At 42.4% G+C, this 18256-nt stretch overlaps 1 protein-coding gene across 1 annotated transcript in view; it reads right to left on the minus strand.

Annotated features, from left to right (window-relative positions):
* LOC115462641 (tyrosine-protein kinase TXK-like) overlaps positions 1-18256 on the minus strand; it is a 108149-nt gene that overhangs the window by 56141 nt on the left and 33752 nt on the right. Inside the window, exons 3-7 of the mRNA XM_030192638.1 lie at positions 15612-15705; positions 11964-12157; positions 8551-8616; positions 5549-5603; positions 2446-2525 (exon numbers count right to left, since the gene is read on the minus strand). Coding sequence (XP_030048498.1) covers positions 2446-2525; positions 5549-5603; positions 8551-8616; positions 11964-12157; positions 15612-15705 — 489 coding nt within the window. The remainder of the gene's footprint in view (positions 1-2445; positions 2526-5548; positions 5604-8550; positions 8617-11963; positions 12158-15611; positions 15706-18256) is intronic.

Raw genomic sequence — 18256 nt, forward strand, 5'->3', positions numbered from 1 at the left:
TCGTCTCCCCCCTGCCCTCCTCCCCTCCATCTGCCTTCTTCCAGCCCCCCCCCCCCACTACCCCGGTCGTCCATCATCCGTCTGCCCTCTGCTCCCCGACAGACCTGGTTTCCTTCCTGCGCCGCTGCCCTGCCTCTAAAAATTTTATTTTCCCTCAAGGCGTGCCGGCGTTGAAGCAAAGGCAGCAGGCTCAGCTCGGTTCCAGCCTTCCGTTCCCTTCCCTCGCATCATGGCTCCGCCCTCGCGCAAACAGGAAATAAGTCAGAAGAGGCAGCAGGGAAGCAGAGGCGAGCCGGCTCGCACTGGCCAACAACTGGCTTGCAAGATGCCAATTAATTTAACAAGCGGCTCTTGCGAGCCGGTGCGAGCCGGCTCCAGCACACCACTGCTAACAACACACATAAATGTCAGTATTTTATGCACGTAAGCAGCCACTTATACACCTAAATGACCTTTTATTAAAGACCAACCAGAGTAAGTTCTTCACATGATGCATACTTTGATGGTGAGTGTGTGTATGGGCGGAGTTTAAGCAGAACAAAGGTGAAGCGTACAAGTATGCCCATATGTTATGAAGTACTATAATGCATGTGTGTTCTTGCAATTACACCAGCCAGGAAAGTGCTCACACTTAAATTAAGGTGTGTTTTCAGGCAGTTAGGCATCTACTCTTCTTTATAAAATAGGCACTTTAAATAGCGCTTTTACTAGGTGCCCCATTATAAAAATACCCTCACTGGCTGAACCCACAGCGCCAGCAACTCCAACCAGATAATTAAATATATGGCCGCTGAGGCCTAATGTGCTAACAGGTCCTGTAGAAGCCTTATTCTCTCCCTTGCATTGGCTTCCAATTACCATGAAAATCCTTGGAAAACACTAACGGGCCTGTCTTCATACGCAATCCCCACACTGAATGATTTGGTCAGTGTTGTTGCTGCTGCAGGATTAAGTCATTGCATAGGGCAAGTGGTATTATGACTGCAAATTAATTAACTATTGCCAATTATTAGTGGTTAGCACCAATTAGTGCCTAATTTGCCAATTAAGTTACTTGCATAACTGCCATTATTCTATAACCTAAGCGCACAATTTTGTATGCTAAGCATGGAAATGTGTACACAAGATTATACAGTTAAGGAGTAACCTTCTTGTGGGAGCACACAAATCTGGTCATATTATTCCTCTGTTGAGGAACCATCACTGGCTTCTTATCAGTTATAGAATTCAAATTCAAAATCTTGACTTTAGTTTTTAGAGCCTGTCTTACTGCTTGTCCTAGGTATTTATCTTATGCTTTCCTTTGAGATCATATCAAATAGTCTTACCAAGTCTTCCACCTGCTACACAGGCTTCAGCTAAAAGCTACACATCAGTCTGTATTTATAGTAACGTTGGCACTCTTAATTTCTGAAATTTCTTAGCTTTCTTTGAGGTACAGATTTCATCTTCATTGGCTACAGATATGGTTTTTTCCCTATGGGTCCTCAGATCCTACTTTCTGCTCCCTTTCTCAGCTGCACCTTGGTTCCTCTTAAGACTGTAATCTATTTCCTTTTTAATTTTTGTGTTATAAACCTCTTAGCTGTATAGTGAAATTTAAAATTACTAACAAAAGAGAGGCACTGAGGGCTTCTGTCTCATAGAACACTTTGGGCTCCTTTTACAAAGCTGCTCTAGCAATTCTTGCGTGGCAAATGCGACAAAGCCCACAGGAACTGAATGGCCTTCATTGCATTTGCTGTGCCAGAATTGCTAGCATGTCTTTGTAATAGGAGCCCTTTCTCTCCAGCCAACTGCTGGACATGATGTCTGGCAGGGGCGGAATGACCATTTGGGCAACCAGGCAGTGCCCGAGGGCCCAGAAACTCTAGGGGGCCCAGAGGCTGTGCCTGGATGCCCGGCGCGCCACTGGTGATCTAGTAACCTCAGCGGAGGGAACATGTTCTTTCCTACCCAGCCTGCTGGGCTGCTGCTATTCCCCCCTACCCGGAAGCACCATATTGTAAAAATGGCAGCAGAGACTCTCTGCGGAAGTCTCACAAGACTATTGAGAACCGCAAGACTAATGTGGGAAGTCTTGGCTGTCGTTTTGAAAACATGGTGGTGCCGGCAGGCGTGGGAACAGCGCCAGCGCAGTGGGTAGAAAAGAATATATCCCCCCCTCCTGCAAACGCCACCAGGCTACCAGGACCCCTCAGGTAGGACTGGGGCAGCAGGGGTGTTAGCTGTGGCAGCAGGGGGGGTTGTCAGGCAGCAGCCGGGCAGGGGGCCCAGACCACCCCCAGTGCCCGGGGGCCCAGACCATCCTCAGTCCGCCCCTGATGTCTGGAGAGGGGAAAATGAAGGTTTAAAAATATATGCAATTATTCAGCATTACACAGAACTCACTACTGAGTGTATGTATGGACATATACTATTGCATTTCAAATCAACAGCACTTACAGTCCATCCTGTGAATACACAGATACAGTGTGGGCTCCTTTTTGGCTGGAATCTCTGACAATAAATGCACCTTCTTTACACTGCAAAGAAATTCATTCAGCATTAGAGAATTCTGCTTTTAGTTAAAACTAAGAACAGCTTTGAACTCATCTCTTTTTTTAAATTTAGTTTGGTATTTTATTCTGAAAGAGATGTTAGTGTATGTGGTTCTGCAAATTTCATTCTGCCTGGCTTTCCCCACCATTATGAATCTAACGCAGGGTTTCCTGTAAGTGATCTCCATACAGAATATACTTATACCAAAAATATAACAACTATCTTTATGAGTTGCAAGACAGCAAGTTAAACCCAATTAACATTCATATGAGAAGACTCACTTTCTCAATTTCCAGCATTTTATTATAAATGAGTAAACAAGGTGCTTACTGTAGATTGCTACATTAATTCTGGGTCAATACATGCATGATGTGTCTTATTGTAGCTATTTCTGTTGAGTGTAGGTTCAAAAATGTTTGCTGCTTTCAATGGCACAGGGAGAGAAGCTGCAGTGAGCCAGCTTAGGGCTTTGAATCCAAAATGGAGTTCTCTGACTCAGGATGAGGGGAACAATAGCTTATTCACAATGGCCATGGGTCTCTAGTCTAGAGATGACCAACTGGGTTAAAATTTACATTCTGAGCTAGGAAATGAGAGAGGAGAAACTTTAGTGGGACTGGAGGGAATGGGCCACATGCAATATTCAACCTCTGGGATTAAATGTTACTTGACTCTTGTAGATGCCAAATTTATCCTAGGCAGCACAATTTATAGGCTGTGAGCATATCTCTGCCCACCCCTCACTTCCTTCCCCTGTCCCCATCCTCTTTTTAACCTACTCTTTGCCTGTTGCTTTAGTTTTTGTGTGAATGAAACTGACACTGTCCTTTAATATTTTGTAGTTCTGTTCCATTATAGTTTTTAATTTTTGAAATGTAAACCACTTTGATCTGCTAGTTAGCAAAGGTGTTATAGAAAATCTGAATAAACTGTAATCTGTAATAACAGAAAACATGCAAACATAAGTTTTGTAGATGGAAAAATGGTAGGGAGACTCATTCAACACCTGCTATTTTTAGGGCTGTTCACTTAACGCGTTTTAACACAATTAGCGCGTTAATTTTTAACTTGCTCTAATAATTTTAAAGCGATTAATCGCGTCATGCTGCTCTCTCCTACTGCTGCCCCCGCCCTCAACCAGTGCTCCTGCAGCTTGTTCTCTCCTACCCACCACCATACATCAGCAGTCTTTTCTCTCCTGCCACCCCGCTCTCTGGCATCTCATCCCGCCTGCCAGCCCCTCACCGAACTTGCCTTGTACACATGCTGCTCCACGCCTCTCTGTAACCAGAACCTTCCCTCTCTAGCATTCCGTCTTCTTTTTTGAAACTTCCTGTTTCCTGCAGCAGGAGTCGAACGCTAGAGAGGAAGGGCTCCAGATACAGAGAGCAGCAGAGCAGCATGTGGTTAATGCCGCTGTGTGTACAAGGCAACTTTGGAGGGCCATGTGCGGCGGGGGTGTGATGAGATGCCAGAGAGCACGGTGGCAGCAGAGAAAAGGCTGCCAGTGTACGGCGGGCAGGTGTGCAGCGGACAGGAGAGAACAAGCTGCAGGAGCATCAGGGAGGGAGGGGACAGCGGTAGGAGAGAAAAATATATGCAGGAGGGAGGAAGAGTAAAAAGTCACAGGGTGGTAGGAGAAAAAAAGAAAAAGCTGTCAGTGTTTGTGTGTGGGGGGAGGAGGGTAGTAGAGAATGAAGGGCAGCTGAAGAGAAAAAGCTGCAGGAGCTCCCAGGGGGAGGGGAAATGAGATTGTGCCAGTGGAGAGGAAGGGAAGGAATGAGATGCTGTGCTGTGCTGCCTATAGAGAGGAAAGGAAGAGAAGGGAAGAGAAGAGAAGAGAGATGTATGAGATGGTGCCCATAGAGAGGAAGGGGAAGAGAGGAGAGGAGAGACTGGAGGAGATGGTGCCCATGGGTGAATGGGAAGGTAAGAGATAGAAACAAGACAGATATAAGGAGGAAGAAAAATGGCAGAAAGTTGAATGTGAAAGATGTTATAGGGGAAAAAGTGAAGAAGAGAGAAGAGAAAATAAATAGCAAGGAGAGAGGAGGCCCTGAAAATAGAGTTCAGAGCAGGAACAGAACCAGAGACAGTGAATAAGATGATTAGAAAAATAAAATCACCGGACAACAAAGGTAAGGGAAACAATTTTATTTTCAGTTTAGTAACTGAAGTACAATATGTCAGTTTTGAGAATTGACATCTGCAGTCTATATTTTGCACTCTGCAGGTGAAAATGTGAGGGGGACACTCCATGCGATTAAAACTTTTAATCGTGTTTCGGCGCAATTAATCATGCAGTTACAAATTTTAAGCAGTGAACAGCCCTAGTTATTTTCAAAAAATGTATGAAATTACTGTAGGGGAAACAAAATGGAAAGAAAACCAAGACATTGGACCAGCAACAAACTTTCAGGTATTTCTGAAATCTAACTGGGACTCTTGCAAAGTTGCCCTATAATGTAGGCAGAATGCTCCCTCATAAATTCTACCACCAGCACTATGGGATTTAATCTAATCAACTTCTTATATACCACATACATCCTAGCAGGAGGTTTGAGGCGGTTTATAAATCGTAGAGCTGCACAGAGCAGGATGAGTGAACAGGGCCACTGTGTGTGAAGTCAGAGGGAAAGGGTTACGGATTAACACAGTTGTATAGTGGGGTATTGTGGGGGGGGGGGGAGAGCAGTTTAGAATTTGTCGATGGCTGATGAGCAAGGTGCAGCATGTGATAAAACAGCAACTTCTGAAATGGAAGAAGGTGCTGTTTGAGGCAGTTTACTGGCAAATAAATTTTGATCAAGCAATCTACTTATGACAGCACTTTGATTATAATCTGTAAAGCACAATATGTAATGATACACGGCAAGGAAAGGGAAATGTTCTTTGCATTTGACACTAATTGTGCATCCCTTCCAGTGTAAACAGAACAATTGTTTACCACAGGTTCTCAATGACTTTGCCACGGACAATGACTTGTGTTCTATAGGTATCCAATTACCTCTTGTCGCAGCAGAAGTTCGGCCTGATTTCTGCTTATATTTTTACAGTACCACCTACAAATGAACAAGGAAAAGAGCTCAGCAGGAACCTATGTTATTATTACTAGATTAGACCATTAAAAATAATACTTAGATTTCAAAGGCATGAACATGGGTATGAAGTACATAAGCACTTAAGTATTGCCATACTGCGACAGACTGAAAGTCCATCAAGCCCAGCATCTTGTTTACAACAGTGGCCAATCCAGGTCACAAGTACCTGGCAAGATCCCAAAACAGTACAATACATTTTTATGCTGCTTATTCTAGAAATAAACAGTAGATTTTCTCCAAGTCCATTTTAATAATGGTCTATGGACTTTTACTTTAGAAAGCCATCAATACCTTTTTTAAACCTCGCTAAGCTAACTGCTTTTACTACATTATCTGGCAATGAATTCCAGGGTTTAATTACAAGTTGCTTTCTCACTTGTTTGGCCTCCTGGTTTCTTCGCTCAGTTTTGAGTATTTGGCCACACAATTTATGCAAGCCTTTTTCATGCTTTACATATAGAAAATGTCTTATAAAGTTACTCTTTCATATCTACCTATATAATATAAATATGAAGCAAAGTTTAATATTTAAATGATTTATATTCAATTATGCAGTTTTTAGGATTGTTCTGGGAGAGATGGTGTTGCAGTGATCATGATTGTTGAGTTTAATTATCAAAGTCTCCGAGGAAGGCGGCCTAGGGACTTGAAAGTAAAAATTAAAATTTGCACAAAGCTGAAGGCTCATGTAGGCCACATCATATCCTTGCATCCTTATCCTACAACACAGCTTTCTCACAAGCTAAAGGCAAAAGCATAACATTCTAGAAAATAAATAAATTAATTAATGGATGTGAAAGACATTGGGTAAATACTGAGACAAATTGGGAAGGAAATAAGGAGATAACCTTCGCAAGGGCATGGAGAAGCAGAAAGAAATATAAACATTCAAGATGAGGGGTATTTTCGAAAGGACGTCCAAGTCAGAATAGAGACATCTACATCAGAATGTCTCAAATGGACATCCATCTCACAGGTAATTTCAAACCGGAAACAAGTCAAAATGTCCTGTTCGAAAATACGTTAGATAGACATCCTTGCGCTGGAGACATCCAATATGAGCAGTCATTTTACAAACTGGAACATCCAAATTATGAACGGCAGAAAACAAGGGACATGGATATATCTATGGCAGCATTCTTAGAAAATGGCCACACAGACATCCATGAACAGCAGAGGGGTAGTGTAGTGGGTAGTGCAGTGGACTGTAAACAAAGGGACTCAGGTTCAAATACTACTTTAACTTTAATTTTTTTTTGGTAATTGTGAGCCCTCCAGGAACAGAAAAATACCTACTGTACTTGGATATCCAGTACACCATTTCAATTGCTTTCAAGCTTGCAGGTGGCTTATATATTTAGGTACAGTAGGTATTTTGGAGGGCTCACAACTTAAAAAAAAAATCAGCATTAAGGTGGGATTTGAAGCGGGGAACCTTGGTTAAGAGTCCCCTTCACTAACCTCTAGGCCAATGATGGCGAACTTTTCAGAGACCGAGTGCCCAAACAGCAACCCAAAATCTAATTATTTATCACAAAGTGCCAACAGGGCAATTTAACCTCCCTCCCAGTTCCAGGGTCCCCCCTCCCTTCGAGTTCCAGGCCCCCTCCCTCCAAATTTAAAAGCCATCTATCTTACCTCGTCGGGGTTAGGGTGGCAGCAGCGGTAAAAAGCATGCAGGCTCGGCTCGGTGCTTAGTTCAGTTTTCAGTTTTCCCTTCTCTCTCAGCTCTGGTCCCGCCCTCATTCCTGTTTCCGCAAGGGCGGGACCAGAGCTGAGAGAGAGAGAGAAGGGAAAACTGAACGAAGCACCGAGCCGAGACTGCATGCTGCCGCCCTAACCCCGACGAGGTAAAATAGATTACTTTTAAAATTCGGAGGGAGGGGGCCTGGAACTCGAAGGGAGGAGGGAACGAACTTCCGGTGGGTCTCTCCTCCGCTCCGACCCAACTTTGAACTGCTAGTGCGATCGCGCCAGCAGTTCATAGCTGCAGTATGACTCCGGCTGAGGCGACGGTGCACGTGCCCTCTCTGGCACGCGTGCCATAGGTTCGCCATCACTGTTCTAGGCTATTCCTCAGACTTAATTTTTACTTTGTTAGCAATGCCCATAATACCTGAAGCTGTCATAGCGCCTGGTATCCCCTTTTAGTTTCACTTTCAGGGGAGAGGGAGGGGGACAGCAGCCACTGGGGGATTAAGGAGGTGTCATGCCCATAAGAGTCAACTTTTCAAAATTATTGGGGGTGCTAAGCCCAATAGAAATAACCCCTCCCTGGACACATACAAGGAATTTTCTCAATATTGGGGGTGCTCAAACATCCACATCCTATGGTCATGCCTTAGTCACTCCAGTGGTCAGTTGCTCAATCAGAGTACCTTTTTGTACCCTAGATGTGACTAAAACAGGTCTAAATAAAGATATCCTTTTTAGACCTGTTCATTTCTTCCCGTTCGGTAATCGCTGTTGGATGTCCTGATTTAGGTCCCTCTTTAATCCCGTCCAAAACATACCCACAACACGCCCGCTATTTGGACGTACTTCAGTGCAGGACATTCATTTCCTGCCTTTGTAAAATTGTGATTTGTGCATTTCGAGCATATGGATGTCCATTTCAACTTTTTGAGATGTCCATATGCTTCGAAAATAAGTGCCAATTGATCATTTAGGAGAGTAATAATGTACTGCTTAAAGTCAGAAAACAATATATTGATATTAAAAGAGAACCAGATGTAAGTCTATTTTCAAATTGGAAACTCCTTAAATGTGATACCTTGACATCTCAAAGCATAAGCTACTATATCCTGCAGTTTATCCCACAAGAAAGAGAAACTGAAACAGGCAAAGTAAAATAATCCACTCTTGTAACCAGCAAGCAATTTCTGAAAGTACTGATAAATGCACTTACTCATATGCCTCTAAATTATTAAGGGTGTTTGCTGTTACATAATTGCTGGGAATGAAACCTTCTTTCCTATGAGGAAAAAGAAAAATATCCATGTGAAGCAACTATTGGTTTACAAAGGAACAGATATCACCTATTTCATAGCTTGTCATGGCAGCAATTCCACCAATACAATTTGCTTGTTCTGCAGTTCATGTCATCCAATTCAGCTATCTTCAAAGTTTTCAACATTTGAATAATTAACTGTTTTTGGCTGCTAAGGAGCAAGGCAGAAAGTTCAAAGCTAAGCATTCCTTGCTGACTCAAGCATGGCAGTATGAGCAAATCCTTGTCAGCATCTGTAAATTAGTTTCCACATAATCTGATTGTTTATTAATGTCTTTCAGCTCTGGAAACATACATTAATTTAAAAAATACTTCCTGTATCGCAGGCCACAGCACATTTCAGCACAAATAACCCAGTTCTCTGAATGAGAGTAAGTATTTCTTCTAATTTAGGGGCCCTTTTACAAAGCAGTGGTAAGCTCAATGCGGCCTAACAGCATGCTATTCTGGAACTACCACCAGCCCAACGCGGGCGCCAGACGTAGTTCCAGCCCCAGCATGCGTAATTTGCCGTGCTAGGGGAAATAGCTGGCTATTTTTTATGGTGGCATTAACCCGGCGGTAATCGGGCCATGCCGGGTGCTATCTGGTTACCACCAGATTAGTGCTGGAGCCCTTACCACCATCTCAGTGGGTGGCGGTAAGTGCTCCCCCTCGCATGGCCATGTGGTAACAGTATCCTTATCGCGTGGCCATGGCTATTTCCAGGCATTTTTACCCAGGGGCGTATCTGACCTTCAGCGGTAGGGGGGGGGCCAGAGCCGAGGTGAGGGGGCAGATTTTAGCCCCCCGCCGCCGCCGCCATCATCATTGCCCACCCCCGCCACCATTGCCATCATCATCGCTGACACCCCCCCGCCACCGCCGACCCTCTCGACCCGCTCGCTGTCGCCTACCTGGGCTGGCGGGGATCCCATCCCCCACCAGCCGAAGTCTTCTTCCTTCCTTTCAGGTTTCTGAGTCTGACATCCTGCACGTCCTGGCGGGGATGGGGTCCCCGCCAGCCCAGGTAGGCGACGGCGAGCAGGTGGGGGGGGTCGATGGTAGGGGGGTCCAGGGCCAAATCTACGGGGGCCCTGGCCCCCATGGCCCCATAGCAGCGACACCCCTGTTTTTACCCGCTGCAGTAAAAAGGGCCACAGTGCACGGCAAAAATGGCCCCTGCCACTAGCACAGGACCCTTTTCTCCACAGCTTAGTAAAAGGACCCCTTAGCTTGTAATAACGCGAAAGGTGGTATAACAAATACAAATAAACTTACTATAAAATACCCATGATAACCTTCTACTAAAATTCCCAGTTTTAAAGGGTCTATGTTATAGGTGTCAACTGGATTCTGTTTTCCCGCCAGGCTGTTGGTAGCTGGAATACATTTCCTTTAAATATCAGATTACAATTAAGTTATATGAGATTTTGAATGAAGTTGAAAACCTTCTTGTTTGATAAATTTTAATGTCTTTTATTTCCTTCTGTTTTTATGCTGATGTAGTTCCCCATATTGTTGATTGGGCTCCTTATGATGTTAACCACCTTGAACCTCTTGCTGGGATCTGTGAGGTCTACAAATTCTGTATTAGATTAGGTTAGATTAGATTCTCTTCCTGGCTCTAGAAGAACAGGGGCCCCCTTTTTGGTCCTGAATATCATTTGACATCTTGTGCAATGAGAGCAGATCTTCTTCTCACCAATACACACAGTCTCCTCCTCTGCAGGGGAATAGAACCAGTGAACGGTCTCTCTAATACCTTCATTATGCTCATTTGAGTGCCCCAAATTCATCATACTACCAACTTTTATTTATCAACAATCTCTAATATGTCAATATTCCAAATCTATATGTCATGTTGTTGATGTGGCCTAATGATTGCATAGTAAAATAATACATTTTATTCCATTTGCATTCAGTTCCTAGTTCAGTACAGTAACAGAACACATAGAAATGTCTATAAAGCACTCAATCAGTTCTAGGAGGCAGGTTTAGGACTGGAGTATGTGGTGGCCCTTTGAAGTACATGGTGCAAATTGTTTTTTTATTTCCCTTATGTATATTTTAGGTTACATGCAAGGAAGGAGAAAGAAAGCTCTTGATAGGAAACCCGCAAATGAATGTAATACAAGATATATGACTCATCAGAAAAGAGAATAGAAAGGGACTATTACATTCATTACTTAATTCACAAAAATATAGAAGGATCCAACTCATAAATCCAGGAATCCATAGAAAAAATACATGAAACAAGCAGTGTCGCAAGATGGTCTCCTTCATCTAGTTGACACATATGTAACACTAATTATCTTCTGCTATTTGACTGGTTGGAGGAAAAAGAGGTGAAGAAATAGTAGTACTGGAAGCACTCAACAAAGCAGCAAAACATATCTAACACATCATATCCTATAACACAGGCTTGTGCAGGTTCAGTCTCAAAGGCCACAAACAAGCCAGGTTTTAAGGATATCCCTAATGAATGGGAGAGATTTGCATGTCCACTACCTCTATTGTATGCAGATCTCTCTCGTGCATATTCATTAAGAATATTTCTGATGTGACAAGATGGCGGACTGACTGGTTCTGGTCAAAATATTTCAGTTAATCCAGCCCATAATTAATTGTGCCTTATGAATTCCTATAGCGCACTGACCTAGGTCAGATCAGTGGCTGAGCAAAGCTGCATAGTGGATGATAGATAAGGGACCGGGTTATGAAACAGGTGAAAGCAGCATGTACAACCTTATGGGAATTAGGAACCTGTACTCAATGTATTTCTTCAATTTAATTTTATTTAAGCTATTTATAAACTGTATATTATATTGTACAGTAGCGGTGTCTTCTGTATTACAAGAACCACCAAATAACTTAGCACACCGCTCACTTTTCTGTAAGTTAGTTTTACAGAAAGTAAACATTTTGCACTGTTTTGCACAGTATTTGAAATGATGAACGTGTAATACCTTCATTCATTGGTTTCCTATATATTTCTCCCTGTGATTCTGAATAGGTTGCAACTGAATTACTCGTTTGAGAGGATACTGGATCTCAAAAGGTTTCTGGTTTGTAAACATACTGCATAAAATCCCTCAACCACAATCTCAGAATTGTTGCTGTTAACGTTGGCATGCTCGCTCCTCCAGCACTGTTACCGTTAAATGGCCCCCTCCACCTCTGCCCCATCATCAATACAATTTACCTTCTTGTTTGGGAGGAGGTTAGATCAGAACAGTACCTATGAGACAGTATGAAACTTCTCTCATGTTTATTAGGATTTACCATACTGCCTTATGCAACAAATAAAACAAAGCAATTAAGAGTCTTACCCATGCCAATCTCTTGCCTTCCACCAGTGGGGGTCATTCTTCTCCAGTATAATGTACTCGTCAGCTCGTCGTAATGTCAAGTCATGGGCCTCTTTAGCTGGAAAGTCATAGAGTGCAATGACTCGGATTTCCTCTTCTGAAAGTGGAGGTGGCGGTGGTTTTCTCTTTGATGATGGCACAGTTAATCTTTTAGACTATAGAAAATACAGTTGCAGCATTCTTTGTTATGTTTATTTAAATGCATGTTTTCCAAAATTCTTACCCTGTGGTAATGTACATCGTATTCGGTAGGAATCCCTGAGAAGCAATCTACTGATCTATTGCTGATCATCTAGGAAGTCAGCAATGGTGAATGTGTCATTTTGTAAAGTACATTCATCTAGTGGTGTGTAGAGCAGACGTTGCCTTGAAATTATTTTCAGTATGACTCTGATCATTTTGACCCTTTTCCTTCTGCTTGTTAGGATGGTATTTTGGGACTATAGTATAGTTTTCAGTAATTATACAAATCGCATCTATCATTGTAACAGCTATTTCATGAATCAAAGTTTCATGTTTTTGCTCACTCAGACTCTCTTTTACTAATCCTTTCAGTACTGTGCTACAAAATGTACTACTCAGCTCAGTGAGGCTAAAATCTTAGACATTTAGGACTTTGTAGATTTCTGAACATGGTAACAACCCTGAATCTTTATATTTTTTTGCACTTCAAGCAAAGCCTAACAGAATACCACATATTTTTGTATTCTAAATACTTTTTATCTTCTATTTGTAACTACCTTTTTCCAGATTATATCCCCTCAAATTAATACAAGATTTAGGGGCTCTTTTACTAAAGTGTGGAAATCAGCATGTAGTAAGTGCCAAGCCTGTGTGCTAAATGCAATGGGCGTTTCCTGTATCTGCCCTGCATTACCACACAGGGCAGACAGTTAATGCATGGGAACCATGTTACATGGGCCTGTGCACGTAATGCAGTGCTCATGCGTTAACTTTCAACAGTACAGCTACCCATGGTGGTACCACTTGTTCCCAGGCCCTCCATGTCACCCCACCCTCTAATCATAGAGTACTATTCCCAACCTCCCTCCCCCCAGTGATAGAATCTGAACTCCCCACTCCCCAATGACAGAGTCCAGTCCCTCCTACCTGTCAACAACAATCCAACCCTTCCCCCATGGCCTGGTGGTTCAGTGGCAAGGAGTGGGAATGGTCTCTCTCCATTCCTACTCTGGCTCCAGGTTCAAAATAGCATCACTGACCCCTAGCAGTAGATTCACAGTACTACCACTAGGGGGGCAGCATTCCATATACAGGCAATACAGCAAAGGGTCAGTGAAACCATTTTGAACCCAGAACTGGATGGAGTGGGAGCAGAGGGGCTATTATTAGGAAAGGTATGGAAAACAGGTGTGAGGATGTTATAATGCTGTTATATCGCTCCATGGTACGACCGCACCTGGAGTATTGTGTTCAATTCTGGTCGCCGCATCTCAAGAAAGATATAGTGGAACTGGAAAAGGTGCAGCGAAGTGCGACTAAAATGATAGCGGGGATGGGACGACTTCCCTATGAAGAAAGGCTAAGGAGGCTAGGGCTTTTCAGCTTGGAGACGAGACGGCTGAGGGGAGACATGATAGAGGTATATAAAATAATGAGTGGAGTGGAACAGGTGGATGTGAAGCTTCTGTTCACGCTTTCCAAAAATACTAGGACTAGGGGGCATGCGATGAAACTACAGTGTAGTAAATTTAAAACAAATCAGAGAAACTTTTTCTTCACCCAATGCGTAATTTAGCCCTGGAATTCATTGCCGGAGAACGTGGTGAAGGCGGTTAGCTTGGCGGAGTTTAAAAAGGGGTTAGACGGTTTCGTAAAGGACAAGTCCATAAACCGCTACTAAATGGACTTGGGAAGAATCCACAATTCCAGGAATAACATGTGTAGAGTGTTTGTACGTTTGGGAAGCTTGACAGGTGCCCTTGGCCTGGATTGGCCGCTGTCGTGGACAGGATGCTGGGCTCGATGGACCCTTGGTCTTTTCCCAGTGTGGCATTACTTATGTACTTAACTAATAAAACCTTCAGTTATAAGAGGCCTGGTGTTGGTGAACAGTTGTGAAAGGTGAAGAGGAGGCAGAGAACTCCCCTGTGTTTGAGGCTGAGTCCTGGTGAATTACCGAGAAGAGTAGAGCCCAACTGGGACTGTGTGTGAAGGAAGCTAAGCAGGGTCAGCCCTTGCCAGAGCCTGGAAGGGTGACCAGCTCACAACTGACATTCCCAGGGATCAGACTAGGAGGTGGGGGTGGTGAGAATGTCAGAGCAGCTCTCCCAGAGGCCTTAGGGCCTTGCACAACATAAGGTAATGCTGATAAGGGTGTCCTCGCTCTCTGCTATTAGGCCCTCCATTGGAGGAGTGGCCTAGTGGTTAAATCACCAGTCCTGCAATCCAGAGGTGGCCAGTTCAAATCCCACTGCTGCTCCTTGTGATCTTGGGCAAGTCACGTAACCCTCCATTGCCTCAGGTACAAACAGATTGTGAGCCCTCCTGGGACAGAGAAATATCCAGAGTACCTGAATGTAACTCACCTTGAGCTACTACTGAAAAAGGTGTGTGCAAAATCTAAATAAATAAATAAAACAGCCTTCCAGGGCACAGCTCCACTGCCTGTTTCTGAGGCTGCAAGAAAAAAAGGGAAGAGGGACGAGCAGAAACCTTACTTAGGAGATTATTCAGTGCTTTCCATTTTGAGAAAACCTCCTTCACTCCCCACATGTGCCTCCATGCTAGGAGACAACCATTTCAAAACAAATGTCTGGGCGGCTTACAATCTAAGTCAGAGAGCAAGAAGCAGAAACAAGGAATGCACAATGACATAAAAAAGGAGGTCAAGCGGAAGAACTACAATGTAAATCTGTCTATTAAAACATCTTATTACGTATTGTATTGACACTGTAAGTAGAATACTATGCTATACTTTGTATTGTTATTTGAATATTTTTACTGCTGTAATTGTCTATTGCTTATGTTTGATTTATTCTTACTGTATATCGCCTTGAGTGAATTCCTTCAAAAAGGCAGTAAATAAATCCTAATAAATAAATACATTTCTTTTAAATTCCTATCTGAACATGAGTTGGGGCTGCTGATTACAGTACCTGAGACCTTGCTGACTCATTAGCCCTACCCTAGGTATCTCCAGCACATCTTTCCTGATTTCAGGCATCAATGTTTCCTGGGATTTGTCGTTAGAACTGCTTAAAGGAGCCTCTACTTCAAACTTACTGGATTTCTACAGTGGATAATATTATCCTGTGATTTTTCCTTACTTGGTTGTGCTATTATTCTATAAAGGGAAGAAGGTGCCTACTTTTTTTTGTTATAGAAGTCTCTTAGTAGGAGCTTTCTAGGTGCTTCTTTACAGAATTGCCCTCTAGCTGTTTAACACTGGAAAAGCCATGTGCTATCAAGGCATTGTGTTAATTTAGCATAGGCCTGCACTGTTGGCATGTGGTAACTCTCACAGTTTAGTAAGTAGGCGCCTGTATGACTTGGCTATGACCTTTTTGGAAATTGGTAAAATTCCCATTGTAAACAATTGTTTCACTTTTTCCCTAAAAGAAATGAGAAAAAAAAGCAAGTACTCACTCTGTACATATCAGGCGTATCATATGATGGTTGTCTTGAGTATTCTTCTATCAGCTCATCCCTTCTGCTCAGACTCACTTGTGTCCTCAAAGCTCTAATTCCAGATGACAAACAGATTTCTTTTTAAATGAGAAGGACACTGAAGCAGTGGTTCCCAAACTCTAGATTGATTCCACAGATCACACCATTAGTGGATGGGGTCACAGAAACAAGGCTATTCCCCCCTCCTTCTCGATCTCCACTTTGAGCTCTGCATGTCAACATGAAGCCTATGAGTTCATAAAAACTCATTAGTCTGGAAACCCATGGAGTTACTGGGGTCTCTGAAACCACATTGATGTTAGATGTCACAGCCGACTACTCCTCCAACCCACCCAAGTCATACCCAGTTCCCACCCCTAACTGCATTAAGAACCTAGCGTGAGTTTTTTATCACATTGCTGGTTTTAACCTGCAATAGAGGTAGCATGAGTCCATGCTAATGTCTATCATGTGGTAAAATCCACACTAGCTGCTTACCACAGCTTAGCAAAAGAGCCCCATAAATTACAAAAAATTTACAAAAACTAATTTTAACAAAAAGTTTTGTGAAAGGATAAACAATCTCAAAATAAATCCCACAACCTTTCATGTGCAGCATCCAGAATGGATATAGTCCCCTTAACAAAATAAAGATTTAAATAAATGGAGGGAAAGCTCAAACTAAAATGGTATGCAAAGCACAAATCTGTGGAATAAATACCTTAAAAGCTCATCATTGCTTTACCCTCTACTATAATGATGCAGTCCTCCCAGTCCACAGCAAAATTAAAAACAGTCCAAAAAAGTGTTCTCCGCATGAGAACTACACAGTTCTTCAACTTGAAATATAATTTACAAAGAAGCATGGGTACCAATCTTACTACATATTATGCAAACTATGTATTTATTTTGATTCATGTCATATAGTCCATGCAAATAATCCTTGGGCCAAAATAACCATACAGTAGATCAGTGGAGGTGTAGTTCTTCTTCAGTTATTGATGTTCAGTTCTGCTTCTTGCACTACCAAAGGTAGCTTAACCTCCAACCATTAGACTAGAGGTTCTCAACCCAGTCCTCAGGACACACTAAGCCAGTCAGGTTTTCTGGATGCAACATACATAAACAGCATAAAGAAAGTGAAAGCATAACACTACAGTATATATACGAACCTCGACCAGATCAATACAAAAAAAATATTAAAATTCATGAACAAACTACTGAAAACCCACAACATAATGGCAACACCTGAAACACCACCAACTGCAGATAAGCTTGCACAATACTTCAAAAACAAATTAACAAACACAAGATCAAACCTTGCAAAAGCACAAATAAACATCTCAGACTACCTAAAGGACTGCGAAACACACGACAACCACAACGCAGCAGAGAGAATATGGACCATGTTCAAACCACCACAACTAGACACTGTAAAGACACTACTAGACACTGTAAAGACACTATTGACAAAATACGATATATGCATACTGCCTACTTGAAATATGCCCCAACTATATGATGAAAAGTCCACCAGACTTATTCATCGAGTACCTCACCAAAACATATCCCATACATATTTGAAAGAGGTCAATTTTCAACAGACAAAGGCAACCTAGTACTCACACTTATCCCAAAAACACAACCAGCAAGATCAGCAATATCACAAATTACAGACCAGTAGCGAGAACACCACTACTGACCAAAACGATGGAAGGTCTAGTGACACAGCAACTAAAGGAATACTTGACAAAATTCTCAATTCTTCATAAATCCCAATCAGGTTTCAGACCACAACACAGCACTGAAATGGTGATAACCACCCTGATAACAAAATTGAGAAGCATAATATACCAAGGACAAAACGTATTACTACTGCAATTCAACATGTCAAGTATGTTCGACCTAGTAGACCACACCACATGACACTGCTCGACAACATAGGAATCAGCGGTGCAGTAGCAACATGGTTCAGTGGCTTCCTAAAGACCAGATCCTACATTGTAAAGATGTCCAACTAAACATGAGCCTCATTGATCTCTGAGTACGAGGTACCACAGGGATCACCAATATCGCCAATACTGTTCAATGTAAGGATGGTTCCACTTGGAAAAAAACTGGAATTAATGGGTTTCAACCCATTTATATATGCAGATGATGTCATCATCTTCATACCTTTCCAAAACAATATCACAGACATACAGGACAAAATTTTAAAAAAGGATTGGACCTCATGGAAGAATGGGCAACAACTTTCAAACTCAAACTGAACAGAGACAAAACAAATTCCTAGTAGTATGCAGAGCACACAACCCCACATCCTACCAAAAATTCACAATTCACAATCAACCAACAAACATACCACATCAAAACACAACTTAAAATACTAGAAATCATTCTCGACAAACACCTAACACTGGATAATCAAATATCAGCAGTAACATCAAAATGCTTCAGAACATTATGGAAACTAAGAAGAATAAGAGACTATTTCCCTAGACAATCTTTCCGGATACTGGTCCAATCAACAATACTATCGCAACTTGACTACTGCAATGCAGCATATATAGAGTGCAAGGAAGACACACTAAAATTGCTGCAAACAGTCCAAAATACGGCAGCAG

Source organism: Microcaecilia unicolor, chromosome 2 (genome assembly GCF_901765095.1).
Source record: "Microcaecilia unicolor chromosome 2, aMicUni1.1, whole genome shotgun sequence".
In the NCBI taxonomy this organism is placed as follows: domain Eukaryota; kingdom Metazoa; phylum Chordata; class Amphibia; order Gymnophiona; family Siphonopidae; genus Microcaecilia; species Microcaecilia unicolor.